This window comes from Lissotriton vulgaris, chromosome 12 (assembly GCF_964263255.1).
Source record: "Lissotriton vulgaris chromosome 12, aLisVul1.2, whole genome shotgun sequence".
Classification (NCBI taxonomy): Eukaryota; Metazoa; Chordata; class Amphibia; order Caudata; family Salamandridae; genus Lissotriton; species Lissotriton vulgaris.
In genome coordinates, this window is record NC_141700.1 from 621523000 (window position 1) to 621549013 (window position 26014).

Consider the following 26014-nt stretch of genomic DNA (forward strand, 5'->3'; position numbering starts at 1 on the left):
CGGCTTATCAGTCGAGCAGTAAAATTCCAACGGACAAAACGTGGATCAGTCTCAGTTTCTCGTCAAGTGACAGATGACCAGCGCTACGAAACAACCCATTATGCAGCAGCCCAGAAGAAGTTCCCAAATTATACATACAATTCACTGATCACAAGGTGGCATTTTTGGGCAAACGCACAGGTGCGATTGTACTGCGATGAGAATAACTCCGAAGAACCTTATCTTTGCTCTCGAAGAGAACGCAGTCCAGCACTGATTCCATCACTCTGCCTTCACACTGGAAGATATAACCACGAATAACTATACTGACCTTTACACATCAAAGGTACAACAATCCAAGGAGCAACATGCGCCATTTTTGAAGATTACCCTGGCCTAGGTTGAGGCAGGCGTCAAGAATATATACTTGAGTCCATATCCATAACTGAGGTATATTTGGCCATCAACAGTCTCACCAATGAGAAGTGTCCAGGAAAGGATGGCTTGACAGCCAACTTCTATGAAGAATTCAAGGGCATTCTTGTCCCCACTTGCTGATCCTATATCAAGAAGCCCTTGATTCCTGGCATCTCCTTCCAGGGAGGCCCTCATCACTTTGATCCTAAAACTGGACAAGGGCCCAAAAGACAAAATCCTGCTATCGCATATTGATCTTGAATTTTATAATAGGATCCTAGCTCGGATCGTGGTCTTAAGGCTAAATTCAATAATGAGTCAGCTGATTAGATCAAATCAAGCAGGCTTTTTCCTGTGAGGGCCACTTCCAACAAACTTGTATCCTCTATATTCTAATTAACCAGATTCGCCCGGAGGTACTGGCCATTTTTGTGTAAGGCTTTTGGTTTATTAGAATGGTATACTTTTTGCTGGTGACTCTGCAGAGATTAGGTCTTGGTGACTATTCCTTGTGAATAGCCCACTTATTGTATACCTCTTCCAGTGCAAATGGCTACACTGTTCCCCACCCCCCATTGGTAGGCTGGGGGACTAGGCAGGGCTGTCTCCTGTTGTCATTACTTTTTGCAATTACCATCGAGCCACTTGCTTTTCCCCACCAAGAGAGGCACTATCATAGAGGTACTGTATTTCCCACCGAAAAATTCCTCCTATCAGTTTATGCTGAGGCTATTATTATTTGTGAAAAATCCTAGAGCAAAATAAGAACCTGTGTATTTAGATAATATATGATTGGGGACCATTGCTTAGAAAAGGGAGGGGGCTATGCCCACCACCTCCCTGAGCCTTCTACAGGCCCTGGGGACTGCATCCTGCAAAGCTTATGTGCAATAGAAAAGGAGGAGCGTGCACAAGGAGAGCCAGTTTTGGCCATGGGGCCTTGGCGAAGCTACCATTGTGAATTCCCCAGGTGGGCGCCCACCAACATTTATAAAAAATGTTAAAAGCCAAACTGCTGACAGGGGAGCCAGCTGGGGCCCTGCGGCTCCTCCCAACAAACACTGGAGCGGCGGGTGCTCCTGAAAGGCATCCACTTAATAAAAACATGCTGGCTATCGCCAGAACATACTATTGGTGCCAGCTGCAGCCATGGGACTCTGCCCACATAGAAAGTTTATAATGCAGGCCTCCCCGATTGGCAGCAGCACATCCACTCCAACATTTATTTTGAAAAAACAATTGAATATTGAGGAGTTGGACCTGCTCGTTTATTATTCACTGCTCCCTGAATAAGTGCCCCAAAATACCCTGCAAATGCTATTTATTTATTTTTTAACTTGCTAAAGTCCCTAGAAGGGGCAGGAGCACCACCAAGCATTGTTAAATATTGTATGGGGCTACAAAGAGTGCATCAGCCCACCAGCACATTAAAAAAAATAGCAGGTCTGGGTCATTACATCAGTTGATCTAACCCAGGGATGTGGAATTGATATAGCCAGACGCCCAGGACATATTGTTTGGGGTCAAGGGCAACAAGTTTTAATGTGCATTTTGTCCTTGGGACAAGTAGGCCCAACCTCCTGCAGCACAAACCCTTTGGCTGCCAGTATAAAGTACCACATTGTGGATCAGGGAAGGGAATTCTCTACAATTAAGGTAAAGTTTGTGGTATATGTAATATGTGTGTTAATGCTGTTCAAACTTGTATATATGGTTCATTAACGCTTAGCCTTTATTATTAGGGTGAGCACTAAAAGTAAATGTTTTAAGCTCTGCCTGCAATATTGACGGTGAATCCAGTAAACAAGTGTACAGTTTCAAAGTTTAGTAATATGAGGCTCTGTATAATGCACCCAGAATGCTCTCTGATTATATGCAAATATTTGCAGAATCTTGAAAGCAAGAGTAGTGATTCTTTGCTTTCAAAATAAAACGTTCACAAAAAAATGCATGTAAAAAAAGAAAACATTTAGCTAAATTACTCTAAGATTTTAGGGACTGTATCTTTGTAGCATCATTTAGTAACATGTTGATGTTAGTATTTCTCCAAAATATTCAGAATTGAATAGCATTGTAACCAGTTTAAATACGAATATGGAAAATAAAAATAAACAAGCATAGGCAAAGCTAGTGGGTCTGAAATTGGTGGTCAGCCTTTTGGTTTTGTCAAGGCGTGACTTGTTTATTATGCATGGTTTTTGTAAAACCTTAACAGTGTGGGAGCTGCTGGGTCCTCACCATTCTAACAAGCATTGGCAAAAGCAAAACAAAAAAATGTTGGTCTCAGCACACATTGCCACAGCTGTTCTGGGCACTGAACAAAACTACTTTGTGTGCCAATATGCTCCTTCTAAAAGAGCAAAATACTTTCACTTATAGGGACTCCAGCTGATAGACAGACGGAGAGAGACAGAATAAAAAATAAAACAAAAGGTCATGGTTAACGCCAGGCCTAATTAGAGACCCAATTATTAAAGAAAGTTTCAAAAGTGTATACATGGCATATATTGTTGCATTAAGCGCATATTACAGTTTCCATGAATTCACAAGAATTTACAGCAGTAGGCCAAGAAGTAGTACTCCCAGAAAATATTTGTGAACTGCATTTTAGCATGAGCAAATATGCAGGTGTAGAATTGCTTATGGAAAAATCTGAATGTTTTCAAGTTCACTTATCCTCCAACCACTTTTTTCTCATCTCTGTAAGAAGTTTTAAGTCTGCCACGGTCAGTAGTAAATTTCAAACCATTCTCAGTATGGGAAATGATTAGAGAAGAATTGGGGAAAACCCGTTAAACATGCACGTTAGTAGGTTTGCACAGACTAAAAAGGGCATTCCAACCATGGAAACTATTGCTTACCACTACCTTCAGCCCCAATATGTAGACCTGCAGAAACATAGCAGCATAAGGGAATTGCTAGTATTCAAACACTACTATGATATGAACCCTGGCATAATCAGAGAGGCTATATCAGAACTCTTATATAATGAGATTGTTGCGTAATTTGTTGCCACATTACATGGCACAAAGGGGACAAGTGAATTTTGTTACAGGACAAGTACATTTATTAAGCAGCCTTCCCCACGGACTAATAGATACTTTATTAAATTCCACATCCCTGTCTAACCCATTTTTTTCAGGGACTCCTAGCTGGCGCTTGATGATCTTCAGCTCGAGTGCAAAGCTGTCTTGTGGATGATTTATGATTGTATTTTGTGGGCCGAAACATGTTAAAAGAAAGACTCCGACATGCTGGTTTTATAAATAAATATATATATATATACATGAACACATACATATATATATACTCACTGAAAAAAACCAAAGGTTTCAGGCACATTACAGTTAGAAATTAGCATTTAAAAAACCTTAGAAATTCACTGAAAAAAAGTAGGTTTCAGGGGTGTTATAGTTAGTTGGACATTGGACTCGTACAAAACCAGTGAAATTCCCACGTTATAGTTAGTTCAGCTAACTATAACTTACGAACCGCAATTTACTTCTGATGACATCACATATTACATCACTCATGACATGGTCAGTGACATCACTGATAACATCACTGATGACCTCATCCATGTGATAATTTCATGCATCTTCTCACACCCTAATATAACTTTTGATACATCCACTCTAAATGCTAATTTCTAACTAGAACGTGCCTGAAACCTTTGGTTTTTTCAGTGAATTTCAAAGGTTTTTTAAATGCTAATTTCTAACTATTCCTACAAAGCCAAGACATGTGAAGAAAGAAGAAAAAACGCACAGAAAGAAGCAAAAGAAATGCAAAAAGAAGCAACAGAAGTCCTCAAATATGAAGAAAAGTGCAGGAAGAAGCAAGACATGTGCAGAAAGAACCAACAGAGGAGCAGAAAGAGGCCTTGTTGCAAAATCATCCTGTGCGCACAACTTTTTCAGACGGGTACTGGTGGTAACTGACTGACTAATCAGGCCTAGAGCCAGTGCTATACTCAAAGACAATTAAAATACAGTGAAAACATTTACATACACTAGGGAACACTATGCGTTGGGGTACCCCTGTGATTAGCATGACCTCCTCTGTAAGGCCCTAGTACATAATAGGGCAGGGGGATTAAAGGACAAGTTACTACTTGTGTAACGATATATCTGTAAGAGACATTAGTTAGTGATAGATTCCTTACCTTAGAATATCCCCAGGCGTCAGACTGGATCCGGAAAGTTTTGCGTAGCAGTACCCTTGCGCGTCGGCAGGCTTCGTCTGCGGCTCCGCGTCCGTCGTAGGCGTCGTGGGCGCCGTGATCACGTCGTCTGAGTACTTCGACGCCGCCTCCACGTGCTGACGTCAGTTCTTAGTCACAGCTTTTCCGCGCCAGAAGCGCAGAGCCATGACAAAAACCGACACTGGTGCCAAGAAACTAGGGCCCTGAAAGGGGATGACCTTAACCCTAGATATCGGTTCGCAGAACGGGGAGGATGGGTGGGTCGGTAAGGAATCTATCACTAACTAATGTCTCTTACAGATATATCGTTACACAAGTAGTAACTTGTGCATCTGAAAGAGACACGTTAGTGATAGATTCCTTACCTTAGAATAGATACCCCAGCAATACCATCCCCGTGGCGGTGGGTCTGCGAACCAATATTTACACCAGAAAGTCCTGGAGAACGGAGCGGCCAAAGTAGCCGTCTCTCCGGACTTGACTGTCCAGGCAGTAGTGCCTAGCAAACGTGTGCAACGAGGCCCACGTAGCTGCCTGGCAAATGTCCTGCAAGGGCACACCTCGGCCCAAGGCAGTTGTAGTGGTCGTGGCTCGAGTGGAATGAGCCCGTAGCCCAACAGGTGGTTCCTTCTTAGCCAAGGAGTAACACGCCTGAATGCACATGATAATCCATCGAGAGATGGTCCTCTTGTGCACCGCTTTCCCTTTCTAAGCGCCCGCGTACCCAACAAAGAGTTGATCATCCACCCGGAACTGGCGTGTGCGATCCAGATAGAACGAGAGCGCACGTTTTGGGTCCAGACGGTGGAGCCTCTCCTCCTCTCTCGAGGGGTGCGGAGGCGGAAAGAAGGTGGGCAATGTGATGGACTGCCCAATGTGGAAGGCCGTGACCACCTTTGGCAAGAAGGAGGGCCTAGTCCTCAAAACAACCTTGTCCGGATGGACTGAAAGGAAAGGAGGCTTACAAGAGAGGGCCTGGAGCTCACTCACTCACTCTCCTGGCAGAGGTGATGGCTACCAGGAAGGCAGTCTTCAAAGAAAGAAGGCGAAGTGGACAGTTATGAAGTGGCTCAAAGGGAGCGCACATCAGAAATGTTAGAACCATTTTCAAGTCCCACTGAGGCATCACGAAAGGAACAGGAGGAAAGGTATGAGTGATGCCTTTCAGAAATCTGTTTACAATAGGGGACTTGAACAAAGAAGGTTGGTCAGGCAGCCTCAGAAAGGCTGAAAGAGCCGAAAGATAGCCCTTGATAGTGCCCAGAGCAGAGCCCTGCTGGGCAAGAGAAAGAAGGAAGAGAAGAACCTCAGAGACAGGGGCATTGAGGGGATCCACAGCCTTTGCTGTGCACCATGCCACAAATCTGTTCCACCTGCAGGCGTATACCGTTTTCGTGGAGGGACGCCTGGCTGCCAGAATGATGTTGTAAACTTCAGGAGGCAAGTCAAATGGCCTCAACTGTCGCCGCTCAATCTCCAAGCATGGAGGTGGAGACTGGACAGGTTCCGGAGGGAGGACGTCCCCTGCTGCTGCGACAGAAGGTCCTCCTGAAGAGGCAGACGAATCGGGGGATCGACTGACATGCTGAGTAGCTCGGGATACCAGTACCTTCGAGCCCAGTCCGGAGCCACAAGGATGACTTGTGCCCGGTCGTGCTTGATCTTCTTCAGCACTCTGGGCAGAAGAGGTATAGGCGGAAAGGCGTACAACAGACCGCAGCTCCACTCGCGACGAAAAGCGTCGCCGAGCGAGTGCCGCCTTGGAAATTCCAACGCGCAGAACTGATGACATTGCGCGTTCTCTTCGGTGGCGAATAGATCTAACCAAGGCTCTCCCCATCGCAGAAAGAGGCCTTGCACCACGTCTGAGTTCAGACGCCATTCGTGATCCATCGAGCACCGACGGCTGAGTTAGTCCGGCCTGGCGTTCAGGGAACCTGCCAGGTGTTGAACCACCAGAGTCACGCCCTGATGTTCCAGCCATTGCCAGAGACGCAGAGCCTCCTGGCAAAGGGTCCACGACCCCACTCCGCCTTGTTTGTTGCAGTACCACATGGCGGTGGTGTTGTCGGCGAACACCTGCACTGCACTCCCTCGGACAGACGGGAGGAATGCTTTCAGTGCCAGACGAATCGCCCGCAGCTCCAACAGGTTGATATGGAGCCGGGACTCCGCCGGAGACCAGAGTCCTCTGATCTCCGCCTCTCCCAAGTGGCCTCCCCAGCCCTGGAGGGACGCGTCCGTCACAACTACGTGCTCCGGTTGGGGAAGGGAGAGGGATCTGCCGTTGACCCAATCGCGGTCCGTGAGCCACCACTGCAGCTGTCTCGCAGTGCCCTCCGAGATCAGGACATGGTCGGACAGGATGCCCCGGTGCTGGGCCCACTGAAACTTCAGGTCCCACTGCAGAGCCCACATCCGCCACCGTGCGTGATGCACCAGAAGGATGCAGGAGGCCATCAGCCCCAGAAGCCGCAGCGTCAACCTGACCGAAACCCGGGATAACGGCCGAAAGACCGGAATCAGAGCCTGTATATCCCGGACCCGCTGTTCGGGCGGGTAAACCCGAAACTGCGCCGAGTCGAGAACCGCTCCGATGAAAAGGAGCTTCTGAGAGGGGCACAGGTGTGACTTCGGCACATTGATGGAAAATCCCAGCTGGTGCAGGAGATCCGCCGTAGTCTGGAGGTGGCTGACGACTGCCTGGGGCGAGCCCGCCTTCAACAACCAGTCGTCTAGGTAGGGGAAGACTGAGACCCCCAACCTGCGCAGATGAGCTGCGACCACCGCCATCACTTTCGTGAACACCCGTGGGGCGCTGGTAAGGCCGAAGGGGAGCACAGTAAACTGAAAGTGCTCGAGGCCTACCGTGAACCGCAGGTAACGCCGGTGGGCCGGCAGGACGGGGATGTGGAAATATGCGTCCTGCAAGTCCAACGCTACCATCCAGTCTCCTGGGTCTAGGGCAGCCAAGACCTGAGCCAGTGTCAGCATTTTGAACTTCTCCTTCCGGAGGAAGCCGTTGACGTTCCTCAGATCCAAGATAGGGCGTAGGCCCCCTTTGCCCTTCTTGGGTACCAGGAAGTAGTGGGAGTAGCAACCACGTCCTACTTCTGGCCCAGGAACGCGCTCGATGGCCCCCTTGGCCAAGAGGGCCGAAACCTCCTCCTGCAGGAGCCGCAAGTGATCCCCCGGTACGCGGTGGTGTTGCGGTGGCATGCCTTGAGGGGTCGTCTCGAAGGGGAGGGAGTAGCCCCTTCGGACGATCTGCAGCACCCACCTGTCCGAAGTGACTGTGCGCCAGTGAGAGTGGTGATGGCGAACCCTGCCTCCCACTGGCGTCACATGGGCCGAAAAGCACGGACTAGGAGGGTTTAGAGGCGGATGCTGCGGGGGCAGGTGTGGACTGGCTCCGCTTGTTTCCCCGACTGCCTCCACGGCGGTTTCCACGGCCGCCGCCGCGCTGGACGATAGTTTGCGGCGAGTGGCTGGCGGCACGTGTGGGGACGCCCCTTCCTTGGCCACGAAAGGAGCGAAAGGCACTCACTTGCTGGCGTGGGGCCGAAAGGCCCAAGGACTTGGCCGTAGCCCTGGAGTCCTTAAAGCGCACAAGCGCGTGGTCTGCCTTGTCGCCAAAGAGGCGACGGCCATCCAACGGCATGTCCATGAGGGTATTCTGGACGTCTGCCGAGAAGTTGGCGGATCTCAGCCAGGCGTGGCGTCGTATCGCCACCGTCGTAGCCATCGCTCTGCCTAGCGAGTCAGTAGTATCCAGTCCGCACCTGATTGAATACTTTGCTGCGTCCCGGCCCTCCACTAGGGCTTGGCCGAGTTTGGCCCGTACCTCCAACGGGCACTCTGGCAGCACTTCCGCCACCGTATCCCATATAGAATGGGTGTAACGGCCCAAGAGGCATGCGGTGATGGAAGACCGCAGTCCCAAGCTAAGGGACGAGAACACCTTCTTGCCAAAGGCCTCGTACCTCTTGGATTCCCGATCGGGGGGAGCCGTCTGGAAGGCGGTCTGGGAGTTAGAGGCCTGGATAACCAGACTCTCGGGGGTGGGGTGGGTGGACAGGAAACATGGGTCGCCCGGGGCCGGGCGGTGGCGTCTGGCCACGTTCCTATCTACAGGCGAACCTGTAGCGGGCCTGGACCAAGTGCCCAAGAGAACGTCCGTCAAGGCCTCATTAAACGGCAGCAGAGGCTCCATGGAGCATGACTGCGGCTTAAGGACCTCAGTGAGGAGGTTAGTCCTCACGGCCGCAACGGGGAGCTCAAGGCCCAAGGCCTTAGCAGCCCTCGTCAACACCACACCATATGTCGCGCCCTCCTCCGAAGCCACGGTAGGAGGAGAGACGAATACAGTGTCCGGAGAGGTGTCCAGGCCACTGGCCTCCCCAAGGTCTCCTGTCCAGTCCATGTTAGACTGAGATTCCCTTGTCAGAAGGTCCTCAGACCCCTCCCAATACTCCTCTTCTCCCATCTCCTGAGACTCAGGGTCATAAGCGAATGAGGACGGTTCATAGAGATGAAAATCTCCGATCGGCGTCGAGACCGGCACCGCGAGGTGTCGTCCCGACGTCGGAACCGACTGAGAGGAGGCATCGGGGACGGCGCCGGCCGAGGCCGACGCCGAAGGGGACACCACACGGACCGACGCCGGGGGGGGGGGGTCGTAAGGTCCACCGGTGACGATCCATCGCCCGACGAGGGCCCAGCGGTGCCCTGCGGCGCCGGGCCCGAAGGCACCGACGACGCCGGGGCCGCTGTACCCTGTGGCGCCGAGCCCGAGGGCAGCGGCGGCGGCGGGATCGTGGAGCCCTGCGGTGCCGGGCCCGAAGGCGCCGGCGGCGTCGAGGCCGAAGCACCCGACGGCGTCGGGGTCGTAGCCCCCGACCCACTAGGGCCCCCAGACGGGTTCACTGGGCCCGAAGGCGCCGCGGAACCCGTCGGAGGAGAAAGGGACATCATGGCCATGAGGAAGCGCTCGATCTCCTCCGGCGTCGCGTTCAGCCCAGGGACCGGGGGGTATGGGGCCGAACGCGGCGCCCGCGACTCACGAGGAGCCGCGTGGGCGGTGTCACCCGAACCCCCGGCCGCGTCGTGCGAGCGTCGGGGGGAGCCAGAAGAGCGATGATGTCTCTTCGACTTCTTATGCTTCTTACCTGACGACTTGGACCTGGAGGAGTGGTGCCGACTCCCGGAGCTGTGACGGCTCCGTCCCCGCGACCTGTCCCTCGACCTCCCGTGGGACCGAGACCGGGACCTCACACGGCGCGGGGCCGACTGGCGGATCTCGAGTCGCCTGCGGGACCGCTCCCGCCTGGCCTTCCTCGAGAGGGCCCGACAGTCGGAGCAGGCCTCTTCGTCATGGTCGACGCCCAAACACATCAGGCACAAGCGGTGGGGATCCGTGACCGACATGGTACGGTCGCACTCGTCGCAATGCTTGAATCCGGGCATCCCTAACGGCACCGTCGGAGTCGTAAGACTTCGAATGGATCAAAAAGATCAAAAAGGTTAGTCAAAAAGTGACTAGGGAACTGCTCTTTCCAGATCTGCGCTGGCTGGCGCGGAAAAAAGAACTGACGTCAGCACGCGGAGGCGGCGTCTAAGTACTCCGACGACGTTATCACGGCGCCCGCGACGCCTACGACGGACGCGGAGCCACAGACGACGCCTGCCGACGCGCAAGGGTACTGCTACGCAAAACTTTCCGGATCCAGTCTGACGCCTGGGGATATTCTAAGGTAAGGAATCTATTACTAACGTGTCTCTTTCAGATACTACCTCGAAGTCCTGAGGGTCCCTCGGGTCCAACTAGCCCACCAGGTACCTCCAGTAAGCGCCACAGAGCTGCATTGTAGAGAATGAGTAAAAAGGGCAGAGGCCTGGACCAGCTCTCTGCAACGCAGGCCTGTGGCGCTTACTGGAGATACCTGTTGGGCTAGTTTGCCCCCAGGGGCCCTCAAGATTGAAGGGGAATTAATTCCCTAACTTTAAACGCGCCACAGGGCGTGTTTGCACACGTCACCTCAGGCCCCGCCCCCTCTCTTCACCACTGTGCAAACCTGGCAACTGCCTTACTGTCCTCACACCTCACCCACCCCACGCCTGCACATTGCTCCCCTGCCGCTGACATACGAACCCCTGTGTTTTTTCGGCCGAAATTTACGCTGGGTGCGTGAATCTCGCCGATTTTTTTTTAAAACAAAAATGCTTTTTTGGGACTTGAGGGTTCTTGTGGGACCCCCTGAGCAGGCCTAGGGAGGGTCAGGGTTTTCCTACCCTGCCCCTTTTCTTTTTTTTCACCTTTGTTTCCCTGTTTTCTTGTGACTCCGTTCTACCGAGTCACAAGATGGCTATCAACACTTCCTGGTTTGGAGTGTTGACAGCCAATTAGAATAAAGCTCGTGGTCGGGAGGGTCCGCGGATCCTATGTGCCTCTAGATATCAAAACTTTTATTTTTTGTTTTTCTCAGCAACTACTGAACGGATTTACACTATTTTTTAAAAAGGGCACTTTTTGAACCAAGCACTACATTTTTGCCAAATTTGGTGTAAATCCGTTCAGCAGTTCGAGCTGTAGCCGTGTCTAAAGTTTCCTATGGGAAATTAATTTTTCGACCTCTTTTTTTAAATTCATCAGGAACTACTGAACGGATTTACACCATTTAACAAAAAGAGTTGCTCTGAAACAAGGGCTACCTTTTTGCCAAATTTGGTGTAATTGCGTTCAGCAGTTCGGACTGTAGCCGTGTCTAAAGTTTCCTATGGAAAAGAACATGGAGAAAACACGTTTTGGGACCCCTTTTTTTTTCTCGGCCCCCGCTTGCCGAATCACCCCGAAACTTTCAAGATAGCAGCTGACCGGAGTGTCCCACAAGTTTAGAAAATTTTGTAAAGATTCGTCAACCGGCGCTAAAGTTATTGGGAAAACAAAATACGCTTTTCCTATGGAAACTCGGTCCTAACTATAACTATCTACTGGCGACCACCAGTAGATTATATATATGTGTGTGTGTGTGTGTGATTATATATATATATATATATATATATATATATGTCTCTGCTTAGAACGGTTTTGACCACAGGAAATCACGGACCAATATATATATATATATATATATATATATATATATATATATATATATATACATATATATATATATATATATACATACATACACACATGTGTGTGTGTATATATATATATATATATATATATATATATATATATATATATTTATATACATACACACATATGTGTGTGTGTATATATATATATATATATATATATATATATATATATATATATATATATATATATATATATATATATATATATATATCTGAGTCTGACAACAAATTACAACCTTAAAATGTTATTCAAGATTTTAATGATTATTATTAAACACTGAATTGTGTGAATTACTGACATATAAATATGATAAAAAAAATTGGTGATTTTTGGAGACCTATTATAGATCTGCGTAATATATATTTATATGCTCACTCATTGATAAATCCAAAAGGCTCTATTTATTAATTTTAGTGTTCCGATTGACAAAGTCAGAAAGTCTGCGTGAGTGAGGCTAGTACCTGCAAGAACAACCACACGCTTTGCATGCCTTTGACTATGTGCAACCTGGGGTTGCTTGTCTGCATGGGGTTAGACCCAGGTGGCACAGGGTCAGACTGATTTGCATATAGCCATGTCTGAACTGGGGTGGCAGAGTGGGCTAAAGAACAGTGATGGATGAAACCCAGATCTTTTGACTGGGTGTGAGTGTTTGATTGATTCAGATGCTCCATCCATCACCACCCCCTTTTGTACCGCTTTTGGCCGCCATTAGTGTGGCAGGGTATGCTCAGACGCGAGTCCCTTGCTCACTTTGCCACTGGATTCAAGCAAGCCGGGCTGAAGACGGCTGGAATGCCAGAAACCGGTCCTTGGAAGCTTGTTTCCGGTCCAGGGAAGGCATGGCTTGGCAGTTCGGGCTGGACTGTTCCCATGAGGCACAGGGTCAGACTGATTTGCATATGGCCATGTCTGAACTGGGGTGGTGTGGAGTGCAAAAAAACGATGGATTTAGGCCCAGATCTCTGTACTGGGGTGAATGTATGACATTGTTCTGCATTCTGTCCATCACCTGTGGTTTTTGCATTTGTCACCCCGAGTGGGATGGGTATGCTCAGACGTGAGGCCCATGCACTCCACACCACTGGATTCAAGTAAGCCGGGCTGAAGACGGCTGGAATGCCAGAAACCAGTCCTCGGAAGCTTGTTTCCGGTCCAGGGAAGGCATGGCTTGGCAGTTCGGGCTGGACTGTTCCCATGAGGCACAAGGTCAGACTGATTTGCATATGGCCATGTCTGAACTGGGGTGGTGTGGAGTGCAAAAAAACGATGGAATTAGGCCAAGATCTCTGTACTGGGGTGAATGTATGACATTGTTCTGCATTCTGTCCATCACCTGTGGTTTCCTCATTTAACTTAAGGCATCGAAACGTCGACCAAAAAAAACCCTTATGCAATATGACATTTAAAATATTGTGAAATGCAATGGTGTGGTTATAACAATCTTTGTCTGTAACACTGACTACAAGTACACAGACATATTTTTGCTTTGCTCCTTTTACCATTCTGTTCGTTGTTTTGTCTGAATGTTGTGGGTCACGGCTGTGCCCACTTGTTATTAATGTACTCATTCTGTTTAATTAAGAGAATTGTTAAATAAATTCCTTGTCCGGCTGGACAAAAGACATAACACTTATCAGGTGTGTGATTATCAGTTTAGTATACCATTGTGTCCACGAATAGGGACCACTGTTTTTTGAAAAATGGTTTAGATAGCATCCTGGAATGTTAAGGGGCTGTACTCCCCCCTAGAATCTGCAGAAAATCTGGAAATATCTCACGGACTGCATGTTCGAGGTAGTAGCCCTCCAAGAAACTCATCTCAATAAATCTGAGGACACTAGGCTACAACACAAATCATATCCCTTAATATATAAATCATCCGCAGGTACCAAACATAATAGAGTGGCGTTGCTCTTCCACAGCACTTCTAAGTTCCAACCTGAAGCCACCAAGGCCGCCCGGGACGGGAGAATCATAATGGTAAAGAGGAGGCTGAGGGGCACTCTATGCACATTCGTCTCTCTCTATGCACCCAACTCGGGCCAGTCCACATTCCTATCTAGCACTCCGGACTTGATAAGCGGATTTGCGGAAGATCCAGTGATATTGCTGTGTGACTTCAATTTCACATGACACGAGACCCTAGACAGCTCACATGCCACCTAGGGCGAACACCAATTCCTTCTCCAAAGGGGTCAGGCAGAAAATGCTCAAACTATGCCTATGTAATGCCTGGCGGACGTTGCACCCCACCACCAAAGACTACAAATACTACTCCCATGTACACCCGACTTACTCTAGGATCAACTATATTTTCATTAGTCCGGCATTAGTGAGGCCTCTGCAGGCAGCACAGATTCTGCCGATTTCAGTATCAGATCACAGCCTAATCACCATTAATTTGACCTGGGGAGGGCTCAAATCTAACTTGTTGCTGTGGTACTTCCCAATGGCGATCACACATAACAAGACTCTGCACAAGGAACAAGGGCGTCTATTGTGGAATACGATACTCTCAATAACCCACAAGCTACATCCCCACAAAACAATTCGGACGCCTTTAAGGCGGTGCTGCGGGGCATATGCCTCCAACTTAACACGGTCCTCAATACTCAAACGGCGAAGGAACGCGTTGCCCTTGAAGGGGAGTTAGAAATGGTTGAAAAGGCACATAAAGTCACACCCACGCGGACATTGCAGCGGCAGCTTACTGCGATATGGGGCAAACTACACTCTATTTACAATAATGGGGCCGAGTACACACTGTTGAAGTTGCGTGAGACAGCCTACGCACAAGGCAACAAGGTGGGTCCGCACTTCGCACGCCAGCTCCGAGTGAAACTGAAACGCATACTAGATCAGGGAGACCAACTAGTCCATACTGAGGCCACTAAGGCCAACATTTTTGGCGACTTCTATGGGAAACTCCATCGAGGTACATCTCCAGATATGCACCTACAACAGCAATATCTAGACTCAGTGACTCTCCCCCATATCTCCCCCACGACGCGAGCTCCTTAGATGATCTCATCACTTCAGAAGAGGTGAGGCAAGCTATCTCCAGATTTAAACCTCATAAAGCCCCTGGACCTGATGACCTCACTGCACAATTTTATAAGTGTTATGCGTCTGAAATCACCCCCCACCTCACAGAGCTATTCCAGGCGATTGCAGCAGAGGCTCGTGTCTCAGCTTCAATTGCCGAAACGGTGATATCTGTCATTCCCAAGCCAGGGAAGGACCCTCAACTGTGTGCTTCATATAGGCCAATAGCGCTTCTCAACCTTGACGCGAAGCTCTGTTCCACGGTCTTAGCCGCTAGGCTGGAGGATTTGATGCCCAAACTAGTCCACCCTGATCAATCAGGTTTTATAAAGGGAAGCCAAACGCATATTAATATTCGCAGCACCATACATCTTCTAGAGAAAGCGTCTAAATTGAAATTTCCGGCAATCCTGGTGGGTCTTGATGCGGAAAAGGCCTTTGACAGGGTGGACTGGTCGTTCCTCTTCTTCGCCGTGTGGAAATTCGGCTTTGGGGACACATTTCTCCACATGGTCAAAGCCAAATCCCACCGCCCATGCTCATGTGTTATGGTCAATGTATATGCATCACTCCCCTTCATCCTTAGCAGAGGCACTTGGCAGGGTTGCCCGCTTTCCCCCCTTTTATTCGCCGTCAGCATTGAACCCCTAGCGGTGCGGTTCTGGGCCAACGAGGAGATTCAGGGAATACGCTTTAGTGGTACAGATTACAAAGTGTCCCTTTTTGCAGACAACATCCTGCTCACACTTACAGAGCCAGCCTCCTCACTCAGGGAAATGCAAGAGGAACTGAACCACTTTGAACTAAATCTTACGCTCCCAGCAGTTGAGGAGGCCAGACTGAGAGGTCAGACGTCCTTGCAATGGGCTAAACACTCTCTCCTTTACTTGGGGGTTCACCTCACACCCAGAATTGGTGATCTATACAGGGCCAACTTCCCCTCCCTGGTGACTAAGTTGCAACAAGACTTTAAGAGGTGGAAGCCCCTTTACATTTCCTGGCTGGGGTGGATCAACGCTGTTAAGATGACGGTCCTTACAAAACTCGTATATTTATTTCAAGTCCTACCTATTGAACTTGATCGAGACCTATTACCCCGCTTGCGCTCACTAGTTACTAAATTCATTTGGCAAGGTGGAAGGGCCAGTCTTCCTCATCACGTACTGCGTCAGCTGAAGAACGAGGGAGGGGTGGCTCTACCAGATTTCACACTCTAGTATCAAGCGGCACAGCTTTAAGTGGTGACCGAATGGTCTGCACGTGAGTCCGACAAGCACTGGCTCCACATGGACAGGTCGATAGTGGGACTCTCCATTTGGGATGTCCTGTGGAAGCCAAATAAAGATTGTCCTCCGAACGCTTAAATAAGCACTCCCACTCGCACTACTCTGACAATCTGGGATCAGGTCACAAAGGAGGGAGGGGTGGACCTCGTTTCCTTCCCGTATGCCCCAATCCACTTTAATCCGGCATTTCCACCGGCACTCGGTGTAGGGCCCTTTGACTGCTGGAGGGAGGGGGGATGCCTAAAGCTCTCTGACTGATTCCATAATAATGACATACTGACATTCAAAAACTTCAAAAGAGAATTTTTAATCCCCCAAAGCGAACACTACCATTACCTCCAGTGTAAACACTGGGTCACACTCCCACACATTAGAGAGGCCACGACTAGGGAGCTGACGGTTATGGAGAACATGGCGGTTCACAAGGCGGGCTCCATGAAAGGAGCCATCTTCTCAATCTACACCATATTATTGACCAAATTACACGCACCCAGGACGCGCTTCATGTCCTTCTGGGGGCAGGTTCTAGGGCGAGATATCACTGAGGAGGAATGGAAACATGTATGGGGCGACATCACTAGACACAACAAATCGGTGGCACTGGGAGAAGCCCACTATAAGACATTGCTGGATTGGTACCTCTACCCTACTAAGCTCCGATGGATTTTCACTGACACCTCAGATATCTGCTGGCGGGGATGTGGCCTGCAGAGGGACTTGCGCCACATCTGGTGGTAATGCCCAGCTATTCGGCCCATTTGGGAAGAAATACTCTCTCATCTAAGATATGCTGGGTTAACCAATCCCGACCACCATCGAGGGGGGCTCTATTGGGCATTAGAGATCCGGTGTTGGAACATCAAACAAAAGCAGACAAGAGGATCTTGTGGACATGTCTAGGTGCAGCGAAACTCGCGATAGCAGTAGCATGAATAAAGAAGGACACCAGCTACGTCACTGTGGCATGCTCGCCTATGGAGACTCCTCTCTATGAAACGTCTTTCAGATATCTTCCGGGATGATTACAAGGCTTTTGAACTTAAATGGGGTCCACTAGTAACATATCTATCCTGTGGCTTGCCTTCTGCAGTTTGTCCATCCTCTTTGCGAGCCATGCACCTCTTCCAGCTCTAGCCTATCCCGAGTCGGAATTTCATAGAAGCAACCCTCACCTCATGATCGGATAGAGCTCCATGTTTGCCACCATGCTTTATAATTCTACCTCTGCTACCCATTACTTCATCATGTGACATCACCACCACCAGGGATGGGGAGGAGGGAGGGAAAGTTTTTTCATGTTGAATTTATGTTTTTGCCTGAGTGACTCCCCTCAAGGCCGGTTTTTTAGAAAATGGCGTCCTCGCTATTTCCAACGGAGGGGTTGTATGGTCTCTGGGACGTATGACGCTGATCCCTCATTAAGTGAATATTTTTGACACCGGGCCCTACACACACTACTGTATTCATGTTGTGTTTTTGGCTGATAACGCTCAATAAAAATAATTTTGACCAAAAAAAAATAAGCACAGGCAACACCAGCAGGTCTTGCTTATTTTTCAACGTCTTTGAGCTATGTTCTACAGCAGCAGGCTGCTGTGCAGCATGCCTGAAAGTTTAAAAAAAATAAAAAAGCGCTATGATGCAGCTGTGGAAAAATACACGATCTAACAATGTGTGTTGGTAGCCCCCAACGGCTCAAATTAAGTACTGTATACGTATATGTATAACAATATAATAAGGTTTCACATGTTATTGTGACTTTTTTTTTTTTTTTTTACAATCAAGAGTATCAATTTGTCCCTCTTTTTTCTTCTCTACAATTAAACAAAATTCTTAGAGAGCTACTACAACACATGAGTATCATCCTTCTGAGAAATATAAAAGAAAACTTCTCCAGCTGATTTTAAGGCTGCTATAAGCTAGGAAAGCAATGTTCTTGCTTTGCAATGAATAATTTTTTTTTTTATACAATTAACTATTCACTTGTTATTTAGTGCCTTGCAAATGAAAGATCACCTGGGTCAGTGCTAAATAGGCCTTTTCCATTTGCAACTGGCCCTTTTGGAATGTTCCACAAGTTTTATCCAGGACTGTGCCATTATTTAACCTCTATCTGCAATATGCATCTTTCAAGTCACAAATACATGGTGCAAACATTTTTATGTACACTTAATTTACTCATTAATTCTTCATCTAAATGGAGCTGTTGAAATCTGCATAGTCCTTGGAACATCTTGTGGTGGTGTTGCCCTCTTTTATGGGCCTCTGACTGGCCTGTTCTAATGTGCTATGTTACCACAGCTTTTTAGCGGATTTAAACATTTGAAAAGTCCTCGGATTAACACACTGATCAGATGAAGAAAGATTAAGAGCATACACCCTTCCCTTTCTCTCTCCACATCAAAAAAGCTAAGGTCTTTATTATCAACTTGACAACAGGAATATCTTTAACGAAGCATGGCTAAAATTTGCAATCAAACATTAGGTTAGCGTGCCAATAGCAGGTCAGACATACGATCTGCAAGCATTATTTTTAAACTAATTAATGCGTTTATGGTTTGTGCCATCTTCACTGGATTCCCTCTGGAAGGGTACTTCCTTAAAGTAATTATGCATTCTGCAGCATGTGTTCTACAAAGCAGGAACTATTTAATGGCTTTTTTCAACATATGTCACAATGCACTAAGACCTGCTTCAAGGACCAGACGTCTATACCATGTCACCATAAATGTTAAAGGCTAATAAGCCTATTCTTTTAAAAGCAAGGGCTTAACCTTTGTAGTTCTATTCTACATACCTATCAAGGAGCATAAGAACTGGACTTCGCAAATGAGAAAGTAGAAAGAGAGCCATGTAGCTGTTGAAGATCGCCAAATCCAAGCACAGATAGGTAAAGAGCCTTTCATACTATACCTGAGCAGCTTGTACTGACCTGAGATGCTTTCTTGGAAAAGGACTTTGGCTCCCTTCAAAAAGTTTTTGCCAATTAGGAAAACCTCCTCCCCTCCCTTCACAGAGCAGTTATGGAGGCTCTTCTTCAGGATTTCCGGCAATCCGGCAGGCTGAGCTATGAGGATGGGAAAACTACAATTCAGACACACAAAAGGCAATTCGTAAAGCAGCGTTATCATGTATGAGCCCGCATACTAAGTAATTTTGCTGTAACAGCAGTACTTTATATAGGGCATCATACACAGAATGGCATGCTTGGAACGACTTATGAAACACCTTTCTTATTTATATTGCAATACACAAAATCATCGAGCAAATTGCACAGATATATATGAGCAATTGGACATTAACTGGATAACAAAGTCAGCCAACACTGCCATCTGGGGTACTTTTTTAATACAAATGCCTCCCTATAGAAAAGGAGAGCATGATCACGTGCTATACGACAATTAAAGATGGAGAACCATATCCAATTGACCCATGTTGACTCAATGGGAAGCATGCTGCGAATACTTCTTATGAATTTTTTTAACTGGCTTCCGTGTAAGCAGATAATCAGAAAGAAGATCAAATTATAAAGCCTACAAATACGCAGTTAAATATCCTGGTATAATGACACAGAGGGAACAAAATAATCAGAAATGAAACATTTCTTAATAAGGAACTGTAGTATTGGTAAGGGTAGTAATGGAGCTGTGAGCACTAAGAAAATAGTTTCAATTTTAGCAACCTGGAAAGAGAAGGAGTGACACAGTTGCTAAAACTTTTTGATGACTTTTTTTTGCATATGTGTAATAAATTCTGAGGCAGCATGAACGTTTCAACTAGTTTACAGTGAAAAATGTTTACCAGTAAATGTGGGACGTTGGTGAGGATTATGGTTTAAATCATTTCATTCCAACTTAACACAGATAGCTCTCTTAACAGATGCCACAGCAAGAAAAAGATGAACTTTCCTTTTACCTGTAATCTAAATATTCTAAAGATATTAATGCAGATCCAAAAGTGCGCCATAATTCTAATCCCTCATTATTCTACACAGATTTCCCTTATGGATTCCAAAACGGAAAGTAGAGTAAGCAAAAAGATGCACGAAAATTGGGTATATAGCAAGCAGGGACATTTGCATTAAATGGATATCCAATGCTTTACCTACTTGCATGGAATGGGTTAATTCAGTAAAATAAAACAATTCTGTTGTCACAATCTACTCAGAACCTCTGCCACAATATTTTCGGAACCTCTGCCCCCTCCCGTGACAGTTTTGCTCTACTTCTTCTAGACCTGTAGCTAGAATAGAGTCTGGGCCTCATGACCTTACTGCTGACCATAACACAGACTGCTAACCTCATTATGAATTTTATAAACCAAGTATTTTATTGTTTTTCATATAATTCAACATTAACATTAAGGTACACAGTGCAATCACAGTATCAACATTCATCTGAGAAGGCAGAACACATCCCAACCATGAGACTGTAATAGTCCCACCATCGTCCCAAAATCTTGCAGTACTTACATTGGCATCCTCTGATCTTGCAGATGGACTTCTACATTTTCGCGAGGGAATAACCAGCTAACCTAGAGCCATTTTGGCATCCTTCCAAACATTTTTGTTCATGAGACTTCCAACCAGTCTTTGAGCGCCATAAATGAATCCTAAGCATTAATAATTACAGATTTATATATATATGCCATTCCACCCCCCCCCAATCCTCAGTGGGTCCTGGGTGACTTTGGCCACTAACAGGATATATTTCAGAGGGATCAATCAAGGACATCTGATGATAAGCCAGTGCATGTTAAATCTGCCGGTATTAACAGAAGTGGGTTTGGTGCGGGTCGAATAATTTTAGCTTTTTACTCCTCATATACAAAAATACACGGGGGTACGTTCTGAGAGCCACTGGGTAGATTAAAACCACAGAGGGCTTTGACCTCATTCATTCAGCCTCCTTCAAACATTATTGGAGGGTTTGCTTGAGCTGCTGCTTAACTTCTCTTGAGATGATGTTTGTCTTTAGTCCTTGGACTACTTACATTCGTTTACCAAACCGCGTTGACTTTTTTACCCCCATTCCTACTTAGGGCACTGTCATATCGAGGGAGAGAGAGGAGTTCCCACATTTTGACCCTCTTTACTGAACTATTTTAGCAATCCTTCCTGCCAATATACGTCGCAGAATTAACCCATTCCGTGCAAGTAGGTAAAGCATTAGATTTCCATTTAATGCAAATGTACCCATCATGCTATAATTATTAGTGTAAACACATTTACCCAATTTTCGATTTAGCCCTCCCCCTTCTAAAATCCCAACAATAATCAAAGCAGGATTACCTATTTTTCTCTTTCCATTGTTTCCGTTACTATCTTACTCACTTCATGCCAGAAGAGTTGGATTCCTGGACACTGCCAGGCTGATATAATTTTGGATGATCTGGAGCATCTTCATTTGTTTACCCTGCCAAATGTTCCCCACCTTGGAAATCCCGATGAGGTCCGATAGCTCAAACTCTTCGAATCGGGTACTATGAATAAGACATGTCCCCAGCCAAAGCAGAGCGTCAAGTGTGTGTGTGTTTTTTTTTATATCCCATCCTATGGAGAGACTAGTGCCAGATACACAAGTTACTTACCTTCGGTAACGATTTCTCTGTAAGAAACAGTAGTTAGTATTAGATTCCTTACCTTAGAATATCCCCAGGCGTCAGACTGGATCCGGAAAATTTTGCGTATCAGTACCCCTGCGCGTCTGTAGGCGTCGTCTGCGGCTCCGCGTCCGTCGTTGGCGCCGGGATGAAGTCGGAGTACTTAGATGCCGCCCTCGCGCGCGGACGTCAGTTCTTATACATAGCTTTTCCGCGCCAGAAACGCAGAGCCATGATAAAAACCAAAACTGGTGCCATGAAACTAGGGCCCTGAAAGGGGATGACCTTAATCCTAGATATTGGTTCGCAGAACAGGGAGGATGGGTGGGGCGGTAAGGAATCTTATTCTAACAACTGTTTCTTACCGAAGGTAAGTAACTTGTGCATCTGAAAGAAACATGTTAGTATTAGATTCCTTACCTTAGATAGACACCCCAGCAATACCAACCCCGGTGGTGGGTCTGCGAACCAATGATCACACCAGAAAGTCCTGGAGAACAGAACCGCCAAAGAAGCCATCTCTCCGGACTTGGCTGTCCAGGCAGTAGTGTCTCGCAAATGTGTGCAGCAAGGCCCACGTAGCTGGCTGACAGATGTCCTGCAAGGGGACTCCCCGACCCAGGGCAGTAGTAGCCGCCGTGGCCCGAGTGGAATGTGCCCTTAGCCCAATAGGAGGCTCCTTTTTAGCCAAAGAGTAGCATATCTTGATGCACAACACGACCCACCGAGAGATGGTCCGCTTGTGCACCGCCCGACCCTTCTAAGGGCCCACGTAACCAACAAAGACTTGGTCATCCACCCGGAACTGGCATGTGCGTTCCAAATAGAATGAGAGCGCACGTTTTGGGTACAGACGGTGGAGCCTCTCCTCCTCTTTCGAGGGATGCGGAGGCGGAAAGTATGTGGGCAAGGCGATTGACTGCCCGATGTGGAAGGCTGTGACTACCTTGGGCAGGAAAGAGGGTCGCGTCTGCAACACAACTTTGTCCGGATGGACAGAAAGGAAAGGAGGATTAGAGGAAAGAGCCTGGAGCTCACTCAACCTCCTGGCAGAGGGGATGGCAACCAGGAATGCAGTCTTGAGAGTAAGGAGACAAAGAGGACAGTTATGAAGTGGCTCGAAAGGAGCGCACATCAGGTAAGTCAGAACAAGGTTCAAGTCCCACTGAGGCATCACGAAAGGAACAGGAGGAAACATAAGTGATGCCCTTCAAAAACCTATTTACAACTGGGGACTTGAACAAAGAGGGCTGATCAGGGAGCCGTAAGAAGGCAGAAATGGCAGAGAGGTAGGCCTTGATAGTGACCAGAGCAGTGCCCTGCTGGGCAAGAGAGAGAAGAAAGAGGAGAACCTCGGAAAGAGGGGCAGAAAGGGGATCCACAGCCTTTGCTGTGCACCATGCCACAAATTTGTTCCACCTGCAGGCGTATACCGATTTCGTGGAGGGACGCCTGGCTGCCAGAATCACATCACAGACTTCAGGAGGCAAGTCAAATGGCCTCAACTGCCGCTGCTCAATCTCCACGCATGTAAGTGGAGACTGGACAGGCTCAGGTGGAGGACCGTCCCCTGCTGCTGCGACAGAAGGTCCTCCTGAAGAGGCCGACGAATCGGGGGATCGACAGACATGCTGAGTAGCTCGGGATACCAGTATCTTCGTGCCCAGTATAGAGCCACAAGGATAACTTGGGCCCGGCCGCGTCTGATCTTCTTCAGCACTCTGGGCAGAAGTGGTATAGGCGGAAAGGCGTACAACAGACCGCAGCTCCACTCGCGACGAAAAACGTCTCTGAGCGAGTGCCGCCTTGGAAATTCCAACGCGCAGAACTGATGACATTGCACGTTCTCTTCTGTGGCGAATAGATCTAACCGAGGCTCTCCCCACTGCTGAAAGAGGCCTTGCATCACGTCCGAGTGCAGACACCATTTGTGATCCATCATGCACCGATGGCTGAGTTCGTCCGCCCTGGCGTTCAGGGAACCTGCCATGTGTTGAACCACCAGGGTCACGCCCGGATGTTCCAGCCACTGCCAGAGGCGCAAGTTGCCCTGATGCTGGGCCCACTGAAACTTCAGGTCCCACTGCAGAGCCCGCATCCGCCACCTGGTGTGATGTATCAGAAGGATGCAGGAGGCCATCAGCCCCAGAAGGCGCAGCGCCAACCTGACCGAGACCCGGGGTAAAGGCTGAAAGATCGGAATCAGAACCTGAATATACTGAACCCGTTGTTCGGGAGGATAAACCCGAAACAGCGCTGAGTCTAGAACCGCTCCGATGAAGAGGAGCTTCTGAGAGGGACACAGGTGTGACTTAGGCACATTGATGGAGAACCCCAGCAGGTGCAGGAGGTCGGCCGTAGTCTGGAGGTGGCTGACGACTGTCTGGGGCGAGCCCGCCTTCAACAACCAGTCGTCGAGGTAGGGGAAGACTGAAACCACTAACCTGCGCAGATGAGCTACGACCACCGCCATCACTTTTGTGAACACCCGTGGGGCGCTGATAAGGCCGAAGGGGAGCACAGTAAACTGAAAGTGCTCGTGGCCTACAGTGAACCGCAGGTAACGCCGGTGGACCGGCAGGACGGGGATGTGAAAATAAGCATCCTGCAAGTCCAACGCTACCATCCAGTCTCCCGGGTCCAGGGCAGCTAAGACCTGAGCCAAAGTCAGCATCTTGAACTTCTCCATCCGGAGGAAGCTGTTGACGTTCCGCAGGTCCAAGATAGGGCGTAGGCCCCCTTTGCCCTTCTTGGGTACCAGAAAGTAGTGGGAGTAACAACCACACCCTACTTCTGGCCCAGGAACGCGCTTGATGGCCCCCTTGGCCAAGAGGGCCGTAACTTCCTCTTGCAGAAGATTCAAGTGATCCTCCGACACGCAGTGGTACTGCGGTGGCATGGCTGGAGGGGTCGTCTCGAAGGGGAGGGAGTAGCCCCTTCGGACGTTTTGCAGCATCCACCTGTCCGAAGTGATGTTGCGCCAGTGAAGGAGGTGATGGCAAACCCTGCCCCCCCACTGGCGTCATGTGGGCCTGAAAGCTCGGACTAGGAAGGCTTTGAGGCGGCTGCTGTGGGGTGGATGTGAATTGGCCTCGCCGTTGTACCCGGGCACCGCCACGGCGGTTACCACGTCCGCCACCGCGCTGGATGTTAGTCTGCGGCCCGTGGCTGGCAGGACGTGTGGGGGAGCCCCTTCCTTGGCCACGAAAGGAGCTAAAGGCAGCAGGTTGCTGGCGCGGGGTCGACAGGCCCAAGGACTTGGCCGTAGCCCTGGAGTCCTTAAAGCACTCAAGCGCACTGTCTGCCTCGTCGCCAAAGAGGCGACGGCCATCAAACGGCTTGTCCATAAGGGTGTTTTGGACATCAGCCAAAAAGTTGGCGGACCTCAGCCAGGCGTTGCGTCGAATCGCCACCGTCGTTGCCATGGCTCTACCTAGCGAGTCCGTTGTATCCAGCCCTCATCGGATAGAATACCGTGCTGCATCTCGACCCTCCGCAAGGGCTTGGGCGAGTTTAGTCCAGGCCTCCTCCGGACATTGTGGCAGCACGGCCGCGACCGTGTCCCACAGAGAGTGGCTGTAAGGCCTAAGAAGCACGCAGTGTTAACTGACTGCAACCCCTAACTTAGGGAGGAGAACATTTTCTTTCCGTACTGTTCGTACCTCTTGGATTCCCGATCGGGGGGAGCCGTCGGGAATGTGGTCTGGGAGTTAGAGGCCTTGATGACCAGGCTCTCGGGGTGGGGTGGGTGGACAGGAAGCAAGGGTCATCCGGAGCCGGGCGGTGGCGTCTGGCTACGTTCCTATCTACAGGCGAACCTGTAGCAGGCCTGGACCAAGTGCCCAGAAGAATGTCAGATAAGGCCTCATTAAACGGCAGCAGAGGCTCAGAGGATCTTGCCTTCGGTTTAAGGACCTCAGTGAGGAGGTTAGTCCTCACTGCCACAACGGGGAGTTCAAGGGATAAGGCCTTGGCCGCCCGCGTCAACACCACAGTATAGGCAGCCCCCTCCTCCGTAGCCATTGTAGGAGGAGGGGGGGGGGGGGCGACAAAACCAGTGTTGGCATCCCCAAGCTCACCTGCCCAGTCCAGATGAGGCCGACACTCACGTGTCCGAGGGTCTTCAGACCCCTCCCAATCCTCCTCGCCACCCATCTTCTGATACTCAGGGTCAAAGGATGGGGCCGGGTCATAGAAGTAAAAATCTCCTAGCGGCGTCTAATACGGCGCAGAGTGGCTCCGGACCCGAATCGAGGGTAGGACCGGGGACGGCGTCGTCCTGGGACGGCGCCGGTGGAGACACCCTGGGGGTCGGCGCCGGCAAAGTCGTAAGGT

The 26014-nt window shown here is 48.8% G+C and overlaps 1 protein-coding gene across 4 annotated transcripts in view; it reads right to left on the reverse strand.

Moving 5' to 3' along the window:
- Positions 1-26014, reverse strand: part of NFAT5 (nuclear factor of activated T cells 5) — a 956760-nt gene that overhangs the window by 433530 nt on the left and 497216 nt on the right. For all 4 annotated transcript variants that reach the window (XM_086945726.1, XM_086945727.1, XM_086945728.1 and 1 more), the window contains one exon: positions 19011-19145. In XM_086945726.1, coding sequence (XP_086801852.1) covers positions 19011-19145 — 135 coding nt within the window. The remainder of the gene's footprint in view (positions 1-19010; positions 19146-26014) is intronic.